Source organism: Maniola jurtina, chromosome 28 (genome assembly GCF_905333055.1).
Source record: "Maniola jurtina chromosome 28, ilManJurt1.1, whole genome shotgun sequence".
NCBI lineage: Eukaryota > Metazoa > Arthropoda > Insecta > Lepidoptera > Nymphalidae > Maniola > Maniola jurtina.
The window spans coordinates 5,727,651-5,746,742 of NC_060056.1; the positions used below are offsets into that span (position 1 = coordinate 5,727,651).

The 19,092-nt window shown below is 35.7% G+C and overlaps 2 protein-coding genes across 2 annotated transcripts in view; one reads left to right on the top strand and one right to left on the bottom strand.

Moving 5' to 3' along the window:
• Positions 1-464: 464 nt before the first annotated feature.
• LOC123879648 (endoribonuclease Dcr-1) overlaps positions 465-19,092 on the top strand; it is a 51,319-nt gene continuing 32,691 nt past the window's right edge. The window contains exons 1-13 of the mRNA XM_045927474.1: positions 465-585; positions 697-701; positions 2,192-2,339; positions 2,913-3,072; positions 3,733-3,858; positions 4,518-5,296; positions 10,616-10,765; positions 11,388-11,506; positions 11,965-13,130; positions 13,929-14,044; positions 14,645-14,749; positions 15,614-15,743; positions 16,240-17,813. Of these exons, the coding sequence (XP_045783430.1) occupies positions 2,194-2,339; positions 2,913-3,072; positions 3,733-3,858; positions 4,518-5,296; positions 10,616-10,765; positions 11,388-11,506; positions 11,965-13,130; positions 13,929-14,044; positions 14,645-14,749; positions 15,614-15,743; positions 16,240-17,813 (4,571 nt within the window). The 5' untranslated portion in view covers positions 465-585; positions 697-701; positions 2,192-2,193. The remainder of the gene's footprint in view (positions 586-696; positions 702-2,191; positions 2,340-2,912; positions 3,073-3,732; positions 3,859-4,517; positions 5,297-10,615; positions 10,766-11,387; positions 11,507-11,964; positions 13,131-13,928; positions 14,045-14,644; positions 14,750-15,613; positions 15,744-16,239; positions 17,814-19,092) is intronic.
• Positions 8,639-10,569, bottom strand: LOC123879653. The gene has a single exon (XM_045927479.1). It carries the CDS (start codon positions 9,832-9,834, stop codon positions 9,028-9,030), a length of 807 nt encoding a protein of 268 aa, XP_045783435.1. The 5' UTR covers positions 9,835-10,569; the 3' UTR covers positions 8,639-9,027.

The following is a 19,092-nucleotide window of genomic DNA, read 5'->3' on the forward strand; positions in this document are numbered from 1 at the left end:
ATAACTTGGCGATATATTCTGATAATTAATTATTAAAGCACGTGTCAGTATCTTATAGTTATATTTAGCACTAAGTAAGTATAGTATTTGAGCAGGTAAACATGATAGGTTGCAAGTCTCTGGCCTATCAATGGTTTTTATGATTCTTTTTCGATGTGCCAACAGGAATGGTTTTCTTGCTTTCTCTTTCAGTTTTATATAGATAACACTCTATTTTAAACATAGATATTTTCAGGATACTCCCTAAACTTGAGAAGATTTTATAAGCTGGCAGCCTTGTGCTACAACTGCGTCCCCCTGTCAATGTCACTTAAGTGCCAAGAGAGCTTTGTCCTGCTTTGTCGGACTACTTTACTCTTACTCACAGAGTATCTCCATCTTTCTCTTACTCTTTGTTGCTCTATGATACTAATCCTAATCCTATATGTTATTGGTCTGTGTCCTAATCCATAATCTATGGTTAATCATGATAACGTACTGTGATTCGCATTTTTATCGAAAATTAAATGTTTTCTCTGTTAATACAATGGTTTAGAGTGAATATTTAGCAGCAATAAATTCCCGTGCTAGTGAGAAACAATTCGTGTATAATAATTAGATTGTACAGTAATTTATAAATTAAGAAAACGTGTGTGTATTTTAATCTCATCTTAATCAATTGTTTAGAATGGTTCTGCTTGTAAATACCGCTTAGAGATAAGGTATTTTAAAAGGTAAGTCGATTCGTCGCAAATGTTCATATAACTTGTAATTTTACGTATGGATAACTTAAAAAAACCTATGATTTGTATGGCACTGATAAGTCACTAGATTATAATGCGGTTTTGATCACTGTATAAGTGAAACATTTATCATCCTAGACGATTTTAGTTAAATGACGAGGTTAGTCATACATATCTTTGATTTAGCATGCTAATTGAAAATTTAGTTTTAGTAATTGACTTGTATGTCTGCGGCCCAGATGGGAGCGGTTATGATGCCATACTCTCCATGCCGCTTGGCACCTTGTTAGAAAACGTCCGCAAGTCTTCCTTCAAATCCATACTAATATTATAGATGCGAAAGTGTGTCTGTCTGTCTGTCTATCTCTGGTACAGGGATAACTTATATCCCGGGGACGGACATAGGCTACTTTTTATTCCGAAAAATGAAAGAGTTCCTAAAGATTCCTAAAGACCCATCCATTTAACCGATTTGTATGAAAAGTACCGAAGTAGCTGGCGTCCCTGTAATCGAAATAGGCAACTTTTAATCCCGGAAAATCGAACAGTTCCCACGGGATCTATAAAAACCTAAATCCACGCAGATGAACTCGCGGGCATCCTCTAGATTCTTGTAAATATTAAAAGTTTGTTTTTCACGCTGGCCACCTGAACCACAGACTAAGAGGTTATGATTGTAGCAATAGTAATAATAAAGTTTTTTTATTGAACCCAGAATGTTTTACTGTTTATTTTACTGTTAAAGCAAGTGATATTAAATGACTTACTTAAAATACACATAGCTCTGAAAAGTTATTGGCCTGGAATCAAACCCTGAATCATCACTTCTGACATCTTAACTACTGGACTTTCATCTATACTAATAAATAAAATTTGATGTGTCTGTCTGTTAGAACGGGCTAATCTTCGGAATGGCTAAACCAATTTTGACCGGACTTTCACAGACAAGTAGAGGATTAACCAAGGAGTAACATAGGCTACTTTCTTAACTGACTTTGAAAAATGGAGCAGTTGTGTTTTTCTATTTATGTATACTGATATCTCCGAGATTTCTAAACCGATTTGCGTAGTATTTTTTTTAATCGATAAAGGAACTTTGCGACGTTGTTCCATTAAAAATTTGGATTTCAACTCTTCAATCCTGATGCTACAGGGGATCTGACCAAACCATGTGGGCTAAGCTGCGGGCTTTATCTAATTGTTTACTATAACAGTATACTTATTAGCTTTTTGCTAAATACATTTTTGACGTGACAACGTCTTATAATTGGATAGAGCCGGCTGCACGCACGAAAAAACATGACTCATGCGGCGTTACCTCGCTCTGAGGCGTTCCATGTAAGGCTTGAAGTGCAAGCGAGAGCGCGGAACGAGCGACAAAGAAGCACAATCGGCCTTTGTTGTCACGTTCAACTATCGTCAGTAAACCGACTTTACAGACAACCAATTTTTTTGTTGATTTATTTTAGTAATGGAGTCTTCGTGCACACGATTTACTGCAGCGGAGGGTGGAGCCAGACTGGCAGCATGCGCTGGCTCCAAAAATATTCTAGTGACGGAGCACACTGCCTTTATATCCACTAGTGTGCTCATTGAGCATGCTTATAAGATACGGGGGTAAGTGCATATAACATACTTTCATCCCCTATTTCAACCCCTTACCTTACAGCCTTTTTTAACCCCTGATCCAAAATAAGGGGTGTTATAAGTTCGATGTGTGTATCTGTCCGTGGCATCGTAACTCTTAAACTAATGAACCGGTTTTAATTTAGTTTTTTTATGTTTGAAAGGTGGATGGAGAGTGTTCTTAGCTATAATCCAAGAAAATCGGTTCAGCCGTTTGAAAGTTATCAGCTCTTTTCTAGTTACTGTACCCTTCACTTGTCGGGGGTGTTATAAATTTTTAATTTACACTTGTTTCGCTTTAAGAAGTAGCCTATGTCCTTTCTCAGGCTGTAGACTATCTCTGTACAAAACATTTCAATCAGTTCAGTAGCTTAAGCGTGATTATATAACATAAACAGACATTCGCATTTATAATATTAGTAACATTTCCTGTCATTTGTTTTTTTTAAAAAGAATATTAGCCATGTTAAATGACTAATATTCCCCTTATATATAGATTATTCCCCTTATATATATAGATTATTGTACTGTGTGTTGCCATAAAATTAAATTAAATCTTTCCAGCCCCCTATCGTCAGGTAGCCAACGTTCAGTGTACATCACCCGGCCATCCCGCATAGAATGTGTCTCCCATGAATTGACCATACTCACTGATCTGTCGGTGATCAAAGCGCATGGGTTTGACGATGTTGCTGAATGGAGACAGGAGCTGGAAGTCAAAGAGGTATGGTTTCATTAACACCCTTTTAGCATCATCTTTTAGGGTTTTGTACCTCAAAAAGAAAAAGGAACCATCACATCACATCATTTCCATCGAGGATCACATTGTTGTCTGTCTGTATCGTGTCTGTCAATCATAATCAAAACCAATGGGGTACTTCCCTTTGATCTAGTATCATGAAATTTTGCAGGCAGCAAAGTCTTATAGCACAATTAAAGGAAAAATCTCAAAACCATGAAATTGATGGTTATGTAAAAAAAAAAATTAAATGTGTACACAAACAAGTAGTTAGTTTACTAAATTACATCCTAGATGGCGCTGTCCGTAATTGCCTTGCAGTGATGCTCATAAAATTGTTATATTTTGTACAATGGTACTGAACCCTTCATGTGCGAGTCAGACTCACACTTGACTGGTTATTGTGTTAGGCGAATCTAAAAATTCTTTTGGAACCATAATTTTCACAAAAACAAATACACAGCTCTACAAAAGGTTTCTGTATTCTATGCAGACAGACTATGAAAAACTTCACCTTTAAAATGAAGCCACATCATCACTTTCCATCAGGTGTGATTGTGGTCAAGCATGTTCTATATTGAATAATGAAAAACAAGAGTGATTCACTTTTGGAATTTATTTGTACAAAAATGTCTACAATTTCAGGTCCTAGTGTGTACTTCTGAGGTGTTACAGAGAATTCTGAAAGAGCAGATTATAAAAATACCCAATATTAATGTTCTGATCATAGACAGCTCCCATCTCATTTTTAAAGATGAAAATCTACAATATGTAAGTTATACACTTTTCTTTTATTATACAACTGGCTTATGCCCACAATTGGGAAGGCCTATGTCCAGCAGTGGACGCAAATAGGCTGATTGATGCCCACGATTTCTTTCGCGTGGATTTAGGTTTTTAAAAATCCTATGGGGACTGTTTGATTTGGCGTCTCGCACTTAAATCAATAAGAAGAACTGAAGTAACCGACATATCCCAACGGGTTGAAAAACTGACGTTACTAGAGGCGGGGCACATAGTAAGCTATGTGCCCCGCCTCTAGCAACATCAGTTTCTAGGCAACAGCATTGACATTAGCTTTGGGGCAACATAGGGTCCCAAAGTGCTGGGATGACAATAGAATGACTGCAATTCAAAATTTCAAAATTCAAAATTCAAAATATTTTTATTCAATTAGACTTTTACAAGTTCTTTTGAATCGTCAAAAGCATCTACCACTGGTTCGGAATGCCTTTCCTACCGAGAAGAACCAGCAAGAAACTCGGCGGTTGCTCTTTTCAAAGATTTGATATACGATATTATGCCATGTATAAAAGCAATTGAAGTCCCGCGCATTGCTGGAGCGAATTGTAGGTCAAATCCACGCTCTGCGCGCAATGGGAAGTGTACAATTACAAACTAATAAAAATTTAACATTTTATTTATTTCAGATCATGAAACTATATAAGCAATGTGACGGTATTAAACCTAGAATATTGGCCCTTACTTACCCACTATTTACGGCTCCTAAAGACATCAATGAACAGATAGACAAAAATATAGACCATGAAAAAGATACAGATAAAATGAATGAAGAAAATGGTGTAGAAAAAGAGATAAAAGATGAAGTTAGTGAGTTCAATGATTCAAAAGATGACATCGATGAAGGCATAGATGTGAAAGATAACAGTTATGATGAAGATAATGATTCAAAAGATACTGATAGTGAAAAGCAACAGACAAAAGATAGTGCTGATAGAGAAGATTCAAAAGATAAGATAAAGATACAAAAACAACTTATAAAAGATATAAAAGAAACTCTTCCTGAAGATGATAATAAAGCGATAGATAAAATAACTGAAATTCAAGACACAGAAGATAAAAGTTATGTTGAAAAAGATACTGACTGTAAACGAATATCAAAGGATATTGAAAATCCTGCAATGACAAATCAAAATTATGAGGAAATCAATGAAAAAGACAATAAAGACACCGAACCAAAAAATACTGATGAAAAGATAGATGAAAATACTGAAAAAGTGATAGATTCATCAATTGATATTGATGAAAGTATAGATAAAGATGATAATGTTATAGATGACATAAAAATAGAAATAGATAACATGGACGATTTCAATCTATATGAGAAATTGGAATGGAAGATAGAAGAGTTAGAAAAAGAATTGTGTTGTGATATGGATTTGGCTGAAGATATTGATGGTGGGAAGCGGTAAGTGAACCTCTGACCTTATACCTGCGCAGTCGGCGCTTTATTGATCTTCTAGAATAATATAGGTGTTTTGAAGAGCTTGGGGGGGGGGGGGGGGGTTCCTGGTAGGTATGGTAGGTTAATCAAGGGTCAACAATTTTTTAGTCTATTTATTCAGCGTGCATTAATGTCGTCGGTGTCGACTGCTGTTGATTTCTGAAAAACAAAATAATGCTTTCAATATATTTATTAATAGCTGATGCCCGCGACTTCGTCCGCGTAGATGTAGGTTTTTTAAAACTCCCGTGGGAACTCTTTGATTTTCCGGGATAAAAGTAGCCTATGTGCTAATCCAGGGTATAATCTATCTCCATTCTAAATTTCAGCCCAATCCGTCCAGTAGTTTTTGCGTGAAGGAGTAACACACACACACATACAAACTTTCTCCTTTATAATATTTCAATTTCAATTTCAAAGCCTTTATTCACTCCTTATCTTATCTTAATTCTAATTATTTACATATTATTTTTTAAGTTATTTACATTTTATATCTAGTATTAATTTAATGTTAGTAAGTATTTCTCTATTAGTATTTTTGATTGCTATGGTGAGCGTATGAAGTGTGTGTGTGTGTGTGTTTGTATGTGTGTGTGTGTATCTGAATGTATACTTGTGTGTATGTGAATACGAGTGTTTGTTAGTAAGTTAGTAAAACTTAGTATATTTTATTTAATATTATATTCTTCTTTCTTAGATAAGGATCCCTCTTGGGTATAGGCCTCCTCCAGCTGGTGCCATTTTTTTCTGTCTTTGGCACTTTCAAGCCAATTTATTCCTGCTATTTGTACAATATCGTTCGACCAGCGCGCCTTCGGTCTACCAATTTTTCTTTTGCCTGCTGGACCTGGCCAAGTAGAGATTTTTCCTGTCCATCTTTCATCTGTAAATCTCGATACATGACCAGCCCACTTCCATTTCAGTTTTAAGGCATGTTTCAATGCGTCTGTAAGTTTTGTCTTCTTTCGTATGTCTTCACTTCTCACTTTATGTATTTTTCGCAGATTAAGTATGCTCCTTTCCATCGCCCTTTGGCAAGTTACTATTTTTCTTTTGATGCTCTTTGTGTGGACCCATGTTTGGCTGGCGTAGGTGAGGCATGGTAGGATGCATGTATCTATGACTGCTCTTTTAAGATGTACTGGGTAAGCTCCTTTCATTATTTCTTTTTGTGCCCAGTACTTGTTCCAGCTTATGTTAATCCGTCTGTCTACTTCCTCTTCTGCACTTGTAATGCTGAAGGAGACTTGTTTGCCAAGATATAGATAGGAGCGTACGTATTCTAGTTCAATGTTGTTCAAAAGTATTCTATTTTGTGAACTGTTTGTCATTATCTTGGTTTTACTTAAATTCATTTCTAGTCCTACTTTTCTACTTTCTATATCTAAGGTTCTTATCATTTTTTCTAGTTTCCTACTGTGGTCTGCAAAGATCGCGATGTCATCTGCAAACCTTAGGTGACTAAGATATTTGCCGGATATATTGATGCCTTCTTTTCTCCAGTCTAGATTGCTGATTACGTTTTCAAGGACTGCAATAAACAGTTTTGGAGATATTGGATCACCTTGTCTAACACCTCTTGATATATTTATTTCTTCCCCGCAGAATTCTAGTTTCACCTTGCTTTTGCTATTCATGTATATGTTCTTCAATATATTTATATATTGTTTGTTTATTTTACACTTAGTTAGCGCCTTCCAGATGGAAATATGTGATATGCTGTCAAATGCCTTTGTGTAATCTATGAAGGCGATGTAAAGCGGTTTTTGAAATTCTCTGTATTTTTCAATAGTCTGCTCCATTACATGAATATGGTCAATAGTACTGAACCCTGAGCGGAAACCGGCTTGCTCTACAGATTGAAAGCTGTCAATTTGTGGACCGATCCTGCTTGAAAGGATGGATGTGAATAGTTTATAGATGCTTGACAAAAGACTAATCGGTCGGTAGTTTGATATATCGAGAGGGTTACCCTTTTTGTAAAGGAGAATGATTTCAGAAGAGGTCCATTGTGAAGGTACTTGTCCTGTGTTTATTATCATATTGAACAGTAATGTTAAGGGAGAAGTAAGCTGGCGCGCTGCGATTTTTATTAATTCATTTTGTATATTGTCCGGTCCTGCGCTTTTTTCATTCTTAAGAGATTTAATGTGGTCTAATGTTTCAATTTCGTTTATTGGCATCACTTCATCCATTTCTTCTTCTTCTTCGTGAACATCTTCGATTTCATGACTCGTGTAACTTTTGTCTTCTGGTCGTTTCGAGTACAACTCTTTATAAAATTGTGTAGCACAATCCATCAGGTCAGTCCTGGTTTTTACTTCCTTTGAACCTGAGTTCAGAGCTTGGATCCAGTTCTTGTGAGTTTTTAATTCCTTTTGGGCTCTTTTATAACTTCTATATTTAACCAAGTTTTTTTCAATGATGTTTCTCCTGTAAGCCTCATAGTCATTTCTTATTGCTCTGTTTGTACTTTTGAATATATCACTTAATTCTTTTCTCGTATTTTTATCCTTGTGTTTAATAAGTAAAAGGTCTGTGCGTCTTTTTATAAGCGCCTTTGTTTCTTGTTTTAAAATATCTTTTCTCTTTTTGTTTTGTTTTGTTTTGGGATCTAGACTTGTTTTGATTGCTTTTTCTATGGAATCGTAGTAGGACTGTACGTTTATATTTTCCTCTGTATCCTCTGTATCTGTGTGTTGTTGTTGTGTATTGTATTCTATTTCTTTTATAAGAGCTGTTAAATTTCTTAGATAAGTTTCGACTGCAGATTCGCTATTTGGGATCACAAGAGACTCTTTGAAAGTTTTTCTACATTTTTTTGTATTTTTTATTTCAAATGTTGCTCTAACTAACCTGTGATCTGACGGAAATTCAATGTTAGTTAGTACTTCAATATTTCTTACATGCTTTATAAGATTGGTCAGTATGAAATCTATTTCGTTTCTTATCTTTCCATCAGGTGATATCCAGGTCCATCTACGGTTTTCTTTTTTATTAAAATAAGTGTTGACTATGGAGAGTTTATGTTCGAAGGCATATGATATGAGTAGTTCTCCTCTTTTGCTTCTTGACCCGTAGCCGTAGTTACCCATTATTATCTTTTCGTTATGTTTAGGTTGTCCAATTTTGGCATTAAAATCACCTAAAACAATGACATTTTTATCTGCTGCCTCATGTGCTTTATTTAAGGTTTCGTAGAATCCAACAATATCTTCTTCATTAGAGTTTTCTGTTGGGGCATATGCTTGGATGATTGAGACAGGTGTTCTATCGAAACTTAGCCGTAGCATTGCTACTCTGTCCGAGAATCCGGTAAAACTAATGATGTTATCTTTGTGTTTTTTCTTGACTAAAAAACCTACCCCATGGTGCCCTGCTTTTTCACCCTTATAGTAGAATATGTGGTCAAGGTGTTCTTCTATATTACAGCCTTCTCGTCTGACTTCAGCTAGGCCTAAAATGTCGAATTTAATTTTTTGTAATGCTTGTTGTAGTTCTATATATCTTTCTACAGACGCAAGTGACCTTACGTTGTAGGTGCAAATTTTTAAAGATAGTTTTCGTAACGATTTTGTATTTGCTTGGGAGCAGTTTTTATTTATTTTATTATGTATAGCTGGAGGGTTTTGGTCGTACTCCTCCTCGGTGACCAGCCGTGTTGGAGGAGGGAGAGGGTTCCTTTGTCGTAATTGCTATTCATCTTTCTCTATCATTTGAAGGCTTGCACTTGGCTCTGGAGAGAAGAAAGCTTCATCACGCGTAGACTTCGGTGTTTGCTTAGGAGTCCAATATGATGATAGGGTGTTCTTTTTCTGTAAATGTGTTGGATTACCTTCACTCGTTTTTTTAGTATGTTTGTTTTGCTTATCGGGGGGTGTTATAGATAAGTTGCGTTTGTTGCGAGATTTTCCTTGTTCGCGGTTTTCTTTCTGTGGGAGGATAATAAGTTTGTCGTATTTGATATATGCTATGTTTCCTTTTTCTTTTTCTACTTTTACTTTTTCTTGTAATTCCTTTCTTATTTCTAGAACTTTAGGTGGATAATCTTCTTTGATATAATAGTTAGTCTTCTCTAGCAACTTTTTATTTTTTAAAATTTCAATTTTCTTACCGAGTGTGGTTAGTGTTATCATAACTGGTCTAGTTTTACTACTTTTTTTACCCTTTCTGCCCATGAATTCAATTTCTGAAGCTGTGCAATTTACTTTCATGTTCAAATTAAATATTTCCAGTATTATTTTTAAAAGGTCTTGGTAGCTGCGTTCTTTTTCTTCTACGCCAAAAATTATGATATTTCTGGTTCTTATTTGTTTTTCGAGAAAGTCTAGTCGGCGTTCCTGTGTTTGGACTGTTATTTCCAGTGCTTGTAACTGTTCTTGTACGTGATCAAATTTTTCATCTATTTTCTTCAGTAGAGTTGTTTCACTATTTTTAACACTGTCTTTCGTCTCGTTGATATCGTTTTGAATAGCCTTGAGCAAGCGTTTTATGTCTTCCATGACTGGTGAGAATATTTTATTAGGTATACCCTTTATAAGTCAACTAAGTAATTTTTTTTTTTTATTTTTTTTTTATTTTTTTTTTTTATTATTATTATTATAATTTTTTTTTTTTTTTTTTTTTTTTTTTATTTTTTTTACAATATTCTCACCGATCTGATAATTTTGAAAAACTTTTATAAATCACGGACCGGGGATCGAACCAGCGGCGTATGTCGATTTTAGTTGGAGATGATCCGATCGTTCGACCGCTGAGCCACAGTTGTTGGTAGCTTGACGATGAAATTTTAATATGCTATTTGTCCGCTTTGTTTAACTGCGTTGCCCGTTAATGCGTCACTGTTTTTATTTTTGTGCCACCCTCAAAAGAAGATGTTGTATGTTTCTACTAATTTGAATTGATTTGCGAAATGTTTAACACTTTTAAATCCACTTTTATGAACTATTTCTTCCTTAAATCAGTTTATAGTACGTGTAGGGCATTAATTGAGTATTATTTCTTGGTTTATCATCACTTCCACTCAGTTTTTTTGTGTATGTTGAAGTCCTATCGGGTGGCACTAAAACACGGAAACTTTCACACTTCCTGGAACTATATAGTTTTACAAACGTTTCCACTCATGAGTTGCACAAGGATTTACATATGTAACACATTAAGAACAGCTAAATTGCGTTAATTGTATATTTAAAATACTTTTTACGAGGAGCTAACGTTTCACTGTTCACTGCAGCGCCCTCTCTTTTATAATATTAGTGTGATTAAATACCTTGTTATTTTCAGGCTCTCAGCGACTTTGACGAAGCCCAAGGAATTAATAGTTGAGTGTAACCCTAAACTGCCACCAGAAGACTTACCCAAGACTTACACAGAGCTGGAAGATTATATGAGGAGCACTGTTAATGCTGCGTTAGACTTTATTGATGAACACAGGTAAAGTATTTAATTCTAAGACAACAATAATCTATATAAAACGCAAAGCTGACTGACTGACTGACTGATCTAGATCCAGAAAGGATTTTTGAAAATTCAGACCCTAAAGGATTCAAATAGGGGGTTGCGTAATCCATGCGGATGAAGTCACGGGCATAAGCATATAAAACGCTTAGAAAGGATTTTTGAAAATTCAGTCCCTAAAAGGGTAAATCAGGGGCTTGGAATTTGTGTAGACCGCGCGGACGAAGACGCGGGCTAAAGCTAGTCCATACTAATATTATAAATGCGAAAGTGTGTCTGTCTGTCTGTCTGCTACCTTTTCACGGCCCAACAGTTAAACCGATTTTGACGAAATTTGGTACAAGGTTAGCTTATATCCCAAGGATGGACTTTTTATCCCGGAAAATCAAAGAGTTCCCACGGGATTCTTAAATATCCATCCGCTTAACCAATTTGCATAAAATTTGGAACCAAGGCCGCTTGCGTCCCTGCAATTGACATTGGCAACTTTTGATCCGGGAAAATCAAATAGTTCCCACGGGAATTTTATAAAACCTACATCCACGCGGACGAAGTCGCGGGCGTCAGCTAGTAATTAATAAGTAAGGATTGTTCACAGGTATGATCCTACGGAGATATATGGCGACGACATGTACGAGGAGTTTGCCAACATCCCAGACCCTACGGCAGAACCTAAGCATATTTTGAAGGAGTTCCTGTATGTTTTGGATCAGTTGGGTAAGTAACTCAATACTTATTTATTAGAAAAAAAAAAAACCAAAAAACCTAAGGAAAAATCCCACAAGTCAATGAAAACGTAAAGAAGCTAAGAAAAAAAATTGTGAAGTGCAAGTCATACTCGCACAGAAAGGGTTCCGTACCATTGTACAAGGAATAAAACTTTTAAAATTGTATGGCGGCCATTTTGAAATTTCAACATTCCGTTAAAATTTCAACTGTCTACCTATTACAGTTCTCGGGATACAGCCCGCGGACAGACAGACGGACGGACAGTGGAGGCTTTTTTTTAAAAATAATAAAATAGCGAGCAAACGAGCAGGCGGGTCAGGTCACCTGATGTTAAGTGATTACCGCCGCCCATGAACATTTAGTAATAGGGTGCCATTAGCACGGGTACAGAACCCTAGAAAACGCATTCAGATAGATTTTTTAAAGACCCATTATTCTATTTTTAGGTCCATATGCAGCGGATAAGGCAGCCTTTTCACTTCTAATAAAACTAGAAAAACTCAAAATCAAAGTTCCATACGAAAGACATTTTCTGCTACTATGTCTATGTACGACTGTGTTCGTTAAAATAAGATGTTACACTGAAATCCTGTTCTCTAGATATGCCTCAGACTGGGACAAAATAACTGCATTTTCTACGCCCAAAGTTCTAAGACTAGCAGAAATACTAGAACAATTCCAACCACCTGAAAATTTGAAGGAAACTGAAGCGAAAAATTTAGTTGATAGTACGAGAAATAACAATGATAATACTATAAATAGTAATCAGAACATAAAAGTTGTACCAACCGGTGTAAATATTAATGATAATAAACATATACTTGATAATTGTGAAAATGTTGATAAGAAAAATGTAAGTAATCAAACAGTTGATACTGATAAAGAAATGAAAAGATCCAAAACGGATGAACTATTGAGTGCTATAGAAAAATGTGATTTTGTATCACTAGGGAACAAAATCGAGGATCGTGTTAACATATATGAGGCTAACTTGAAAGATTTAGATGATTTTGATAATACAATCCAATCAAATACTGAAATTAAAATAAATGAAGTTGATAATCAAGTTATTGACAGCAAAAGTAATGAAAGTATTGATCATGAGAATATTGATGCTGCAAATGTTTGTAGTAAAGATGAAAACAGTAAAAATACTGTTGCTTGCAGTTTTGATAATGTCATGGATAGTGGCGGTACTAAAATTGATAGGGGAGATAAAAATACTTTTGATCATAGTGCTGGAAATGTGAATCTAATGGATAGTGTTCTAAAAGATAGTGTTATAAATAAGAGTGGAAATAATGTTAATAGTGATAAAAATACATTTGGTAGTCCTTACAGAGACGTTAAATATAATACTGATGGTGTTAACAAAGATATTGATAGTGTTAAAAAAAATTGTGGAAGTGTAAATGATAGTGACAGAAGTATAGTTGATAGCAACAAGTTAGGGGTTGGGAAACGCCCAGGACACCGGAGTAGGGGTAGGGGTCGGCCACAAAGGGGTAATGTGAACAAAATGCAACAGTCACAGCAAAATCCGGATGCTTTGTGCGGGATTATATTTGTGAAGGCGGCGCTTATGGCGAAGATTATGTTCATGATGATTGTGGTGAGTGTTGTTACTCAAAGTCAAAGTCAAAATCATTTATTCAAAGTAGGTACAATTGTACTCTTTTTGATGGTCGAAGTTGTTAAATTTGTACGATATAGTGGTGATAATTAATTACGTAACTTAAAACTAAAGCTATGAGGGTTCCAAACGCGCCCAAGTCTGAGAAGAGCCCACACAAACTCAGCCGGGTATTCTTTTTTTATTATTATCACCACTTTACAAAGACACTTTACTAGATGGCGCTGCATGTTTTTAGATCGCGATTTATTTATTTTACTATAGGTAGAGCGCGAATAGGTTCCTGCGGTAGTGGAGTGGAGCATCAAAATCGGCTCAGTAGTTTAGGCGCTACGGTGGAACGCACATAAATACAAACCTGTAAACATACATACATGAAGGGCTACAATTCCTTGTATAGTATAGTATGGCATATTATTGTAAGTTGGACACTTGAAAAGAGCAACCGCCGAGTTTCTTGCTGGTTCTTCTCGGTAGGAAGGGCATTCCGAACCAGTGGTAGATTATTTTGACGATTCAAAAGCACTTGTAAATGTTTATTTGAATAAAAACATATTCTATTCTATTCATACATACATAATGCATTTGCTAAAATCATAACCCTTCCTTTTGGCTTTGCTTTAGTCGGGTAAAAATTGAAATTATATTGAAATATGCTTTATTGTACACCATCATATAAAAACACAAAAGTAAAATATCACACGACAAAAATAGTAGTACAATTTGGCGACCTTTTCGCTTTGAAGTTAAACAGTTTCTAAAGTTGGATTTCTTTAGGACATGTCTCGATGTCGTCTGTCTCTGTCACACCTATGCGCTCAATACTGCGCGTCAGAGGGAGAGGGGAGGGACTGCCAGAAAGAGGGCAAGAAACAAGAGGAGGTTTTGAAAAAGTAAGTGTTAAATATTTATGATACAAGTAGACGCGCGCCCTGGCTTCGCACGGGTAGCTTATTTAATTTTTCGTAAGGATCTCTAATTCTTTTGAGAGTAAAATATAGCCTATTCACTCAGGAATAATCTAGCTTTCTACTGGTAAAAGAATTTTCAAAATCGGGTCAGTAGTTCCAGAGATTACTTCCTACAAACGAACTCACAATATAATATTTAAATGTACAAGTAGCTCTTTCATATGATACCCTACTTGGTATAGTTATCTAATTTTGAAAATTAAAAATACTAATTATTTGTTCATGACCACAATTTAACTATTTTTTTGTGATGTGACCACAAATTCACGGTTTTCAAATTTTTCCCCTTATGTGTACTGATTCTAGGGCAATGGAAATGGTTTCTTTTCCTGTACATTCTAAAATAGATATGTTTATTTTTATGTGCAATTATAGTTTTTGATTTATCGTGCAAAATGTCGGAAAATATACCTGAGTACGGAACCCTCGCTGTGCGAGTCTTACTCGCACTTGGTCGGGTTTCCTTTTGAGATACGGAACCCTAAAAAGAGTCGTTTTGTTTGTATTATATTTATTGCGCAGGTTTCGTATGCACGAATGCAACCTTTTGCTCGCGACGTCGGTTTTGGAAGAGGGCATCGATTTGCCGAGATGTAATCTCGTTGTGAGATGGGATGTACCACCATCGTAAGTATATTATACATGCTTACGTACTGTTAGGCCTAGCCTAGGCCACATTGAATTTCACACACACTGAATTGCTATTTCTAAATTGACATCCATACTATATCACACTAATATTATAAAGCCGAAAGTTTGTATGTGTGTGTGTGTGTGTGTGTGTGTGTGTGTATGTTTGTTACTCCTTCACGCAAAAACTACCAGACGGATTTGGCTGAAATTTGGAATGGAGATAGATAATATCCTGGATTAGCACATAGGCTACTTTTTATCCCGGAAAATCAAAGAGTTTCCACGGGATTTCGAAAAACCTAAATCCACGCGGGCGAAGCCGCGAGCATCGGCTAGTAACATTATATATGCGAAAATGTGTCTGTCTGTTTGCTAGCTTTTCACGGCCCGACAGTTTATTTTGATGAAATTTGGTACAGAGTTAGCTTACATCCCGGGGAAGCACATAGGGTACTTTTTATCCCGAAAAATCCAACAGTTCCCACAGGATTCTTAAAGGCCCATCAGTTTAACCGATTTATGTGAAATAAGGTACAGAGATAGCTTGTGTCCCAGAAATTAACACAGGCAACTTTTTATCCCGGGAAATCAAAGAGTTCCCACGGGATTTAAAAAAAAACTTAAATCCGCGCAGACATCATCTAGTTACTCTTTGCGACTTGGTACTATCCAACATTAGCTGCTCCTTTCAGCGAAGGTTGCCTAGTAGAGATTACTCTAAGCAATAAGGCCGCCTTTGCACACAATTGTTTTTTCTGTTTTTCTTCTTTCTGTGTTGTGTTCTTTTTGTGTGCAATAAAGACTTTCTATCTATCTATCTATCTAGTTATTATATAAGTTTCATGTAAATTTTTCCAGCTATCGCTCACACGGGCTCTGCAGGAGCCGCGCCAGAGCCCCCCGGGCTTCGGTCGCCTTACTCGCCTCAACGGAGTCCCAGAGCGAAGCCCTATTACACAATCTGGCTGTTTATAAGGAGCTTGACCAGGTTTGACATGTTTAAAGATAATTGTTTTACAAGTTAGGACTGCAATCTCACCTGATGATAAGTGATGCAGTCTTAGATGGTAGCAAGCTAACTTGGAAGAGATGTGGTGATTTTAATTACACTCGTCATAGGTCTCTAGTTTCTAAAAGGCATTGTACTGAAATACTAAATCGCTTGGCCGCACGGCTTTGCCGGTAGGGTGGTAACTAGTCACGGCCGTAGCCTCCCACCAGACCAGACCAGAGACAATTTAAAAATTCTAAATTCCCAAATTCACATCCAATTAAACTAAAGACTATATGCCTCATTGGTGGTTAAAGTTGCGTAATTCTAGCAAAATAAACATTTCGTTATTACGGTTACCGTTAATATTTGACTGGCTATAAAATTTAGATGGGTGATAGGTCAGGGTTTGTTAATTGTAGTTTTTTCTGCTGGTTTTCAATTAGCTAACTTTATTGTTAATTTTAGTTAAAGTTAATTTTTCACTTCACAGATAATAACTAGAAAATGTGGCTGTGGGATTCAATTTGAACCACCCCTGGAGGAAGAGAATCATGCAGACTCCCTAGCGTTTATTGTTAAACCATATACACCAGTAACTTTAACTCAAAATGGTACAACCACAACTCAAAATGGTACTTCTAATAATATTAGTCATGGTAACTCCGAAATGTTTGGTAAAAATGATGAAAATAGTGAAAATATACATGAAAATGTTAAAAAAGTTAGCATAAAAGATCATAGAAATGAAACCGATAGTAATCTACATGGTAAAAAGATAGATATTGGAGTTACCTGTACCAGTTTTGATGAAACAAATAGAGAAATTAATGAAAACTTGAATGAAATAAGTGTAAGTAATCTATCCAATAGAAATACATTTGCTGTAATAACAGATAAGGTTAGTGATAAAAACCAATATGTAGAAACAGTCATTGGGTTGGAAGGTAGCAGCAACTCATATAGAAACGCTAAACCCAATGTTATAGATAGTAATATTTTAGCTAATAATGAAATTTTAAAAACATTAACAAACATACCTCAAAATGAAAACAATGTTGCTAATAGGTTAAGTAAAATTGACGAAGACATTTTAAATGTAACTGAATTGAATAAAGATGAGTTAACTACCAAAGACCGTAACTCTAATCGAAATATTTTTAGTGAACATGGTGTAAATATTGATCCTAGTGTAAATAATGAAAATGTAAATATTGACATTAATGTAAATAGTGGAAATGATTTTCGAAGACATGAAATTGATGAAAATAATGAAATTATTGATGAAAATCATAGAAATAATGACGATTTGAATGCTATGAACCAGAATATGAGCATTTTAAACGAATTTAATGAAAATGTAAACAATGAAAATGAAATTATTGAAAAATGTACAGTAGAAATTAATAGCCCGATAATTGAAAATGAATTTGATGAAATTGATAATAGGGTACGAGATGAAAATGGAACAAATAGCCATGAAAATGAAAACAATGAAATAATTGATGAAAATCAAAGAAATAACGACGGGATTGATGCAATCAAACAGAATATGAATATTTCAAATGAATTTAATGATAATGTAAATAATGACAATGAAAATAATGAAAAATGTATAGCAGAAATCAATAGCCCTATGACAATTGAAAATAGTAACAAGGATAGACAAGAGAAAATCAATAAAAATCATGAAGAAATTAAAGAAATAGTTAATGTGAATAAACTGCATGAAGAAAATTTTGATATAGAAACTAAAAATAGTGAAAAAATAGTTGAAGAAACTAATCTAAGTAACAAAAATCTAGGTCTTACAGAAGATGACAGTTATTCTAGTAAAGAAATTACTTTAGCTGATAAAAATCTAGATTTTAGAGCTCTTGATGTATTAGACATAGATAAAGATTTGAATCATGAAAATCTAGTCTTGACAGAGGATAAAGAGAGAAATTGTATTGAGAGTAATGTGAAATATGAAGGTGTAAAGTTAGAGTATAAATTAAGTGATAGTAAAAAGGAAGAAAGCGTTGCAAGCGTGGATTTGAATTCGGCTATTGCACTAATTAATAGGTGAGCATATTTTTATCAGACTAGAACAAAGCCAATAGGAAGGATTATGATTTTAGCAGTCTATGTATGTATGTTTGTATCCAGATTCTGTGTGTTCCACCGTAGCGCCTAAACTACTGGGCCGATTTTGATGAATGAGGTGTCAATTGATACGTTACAAAACTCCGTTATATTAATTGCTATTAGGGTTCTAAAATCCGGGTGACATAGGCTATTATTAATTGCTATTAGGGTTCCGTACACGAAGAACGCTAGTGTATCCCTATTACTAAGCCTCAACACACAAATCCCAAAACCATTCGATGCAATTTTGAGTAGTGTTTTTTTCTTTTTCTCCATGTTTAGCAGTGGGGGGGGGGGGCGGTACATATCGCATGTTGCATGTTGTACTATACAGATTTGTCTGGTTTAGCGGATTATAGCGAATCAAGCTTGTATATCATGGACTTACGCAAAGTAACGCATGCTTCTATACAACATTTCTGTAAAATTTAAACGTACGAGCATAGTTCTTCATTATATCTACATTTCGAAATACCGGCCAGGTGCGAGTCAGACTCGCGCACCGAGGGTTCCGTACTCAGATATTTTTTACCCGACTGCGGCAAAGCCAAAAGGAAGGGTTATGATTTTAGCAGTCTATTTAGTTATGTTTGTATGTATGTATGTATGTGGGTATGTATGTTTGTATCCAGATTCTGTGTGGTCCACCGTAGCGCCTAAACTACTGGGCCGATTTTGATGAATAAGGTGTCAATCGATTCGTCGTAAAGGTCCGGGTGACATAGGCTACACTTTATACGAAAAAATTGACCTAACGGATGTTACATGAAAAAAAAAGGGGGGTCTCCAAAATTTTTTTTTTGCTATTGTATCGAGTGGGATGTCAAATGAAAGAGGAAAATATTCTGAGTTCATAAATGTAAATGTACTACAACATTAAAATATGCCAAGCGACAGAAAAACAATTTTACTATAATATTTCAACTTTGCTGCGATAGCCTAGTGGTTAGAAAGTCCGCCTCCTAATCGGAGGTCGGAGGTTCGATCCCGGGCACGCACCACTAACTTTTCAGTTATGTGCGTTTTAAGCAATTAAATATCACTTGCTTTAACGGTGAAGGAAAACATCGTGAGGAAACCTGCATGCCTGAGAGTTCTCCATGTTCTCAAAGGTGTGTGAAGTCTGCCAATCCGCATTGGGCCAGCATGGCGGACTATGGCCTAAACCCTTCTCATTCTGAGAGGAGACCCGTACTCAGTAGTGGGGCGGAAATGG

Bases quoted from the DNA above. Each gene is read 5' to 3' on its own strand.
- LOC123879653 (XM_045927479.1), bottom strand. From the start codon at position 9,834: ATGGAAGACATAAAACGCTTGCTCAAGGCTATTCAAAACGATATCAAC.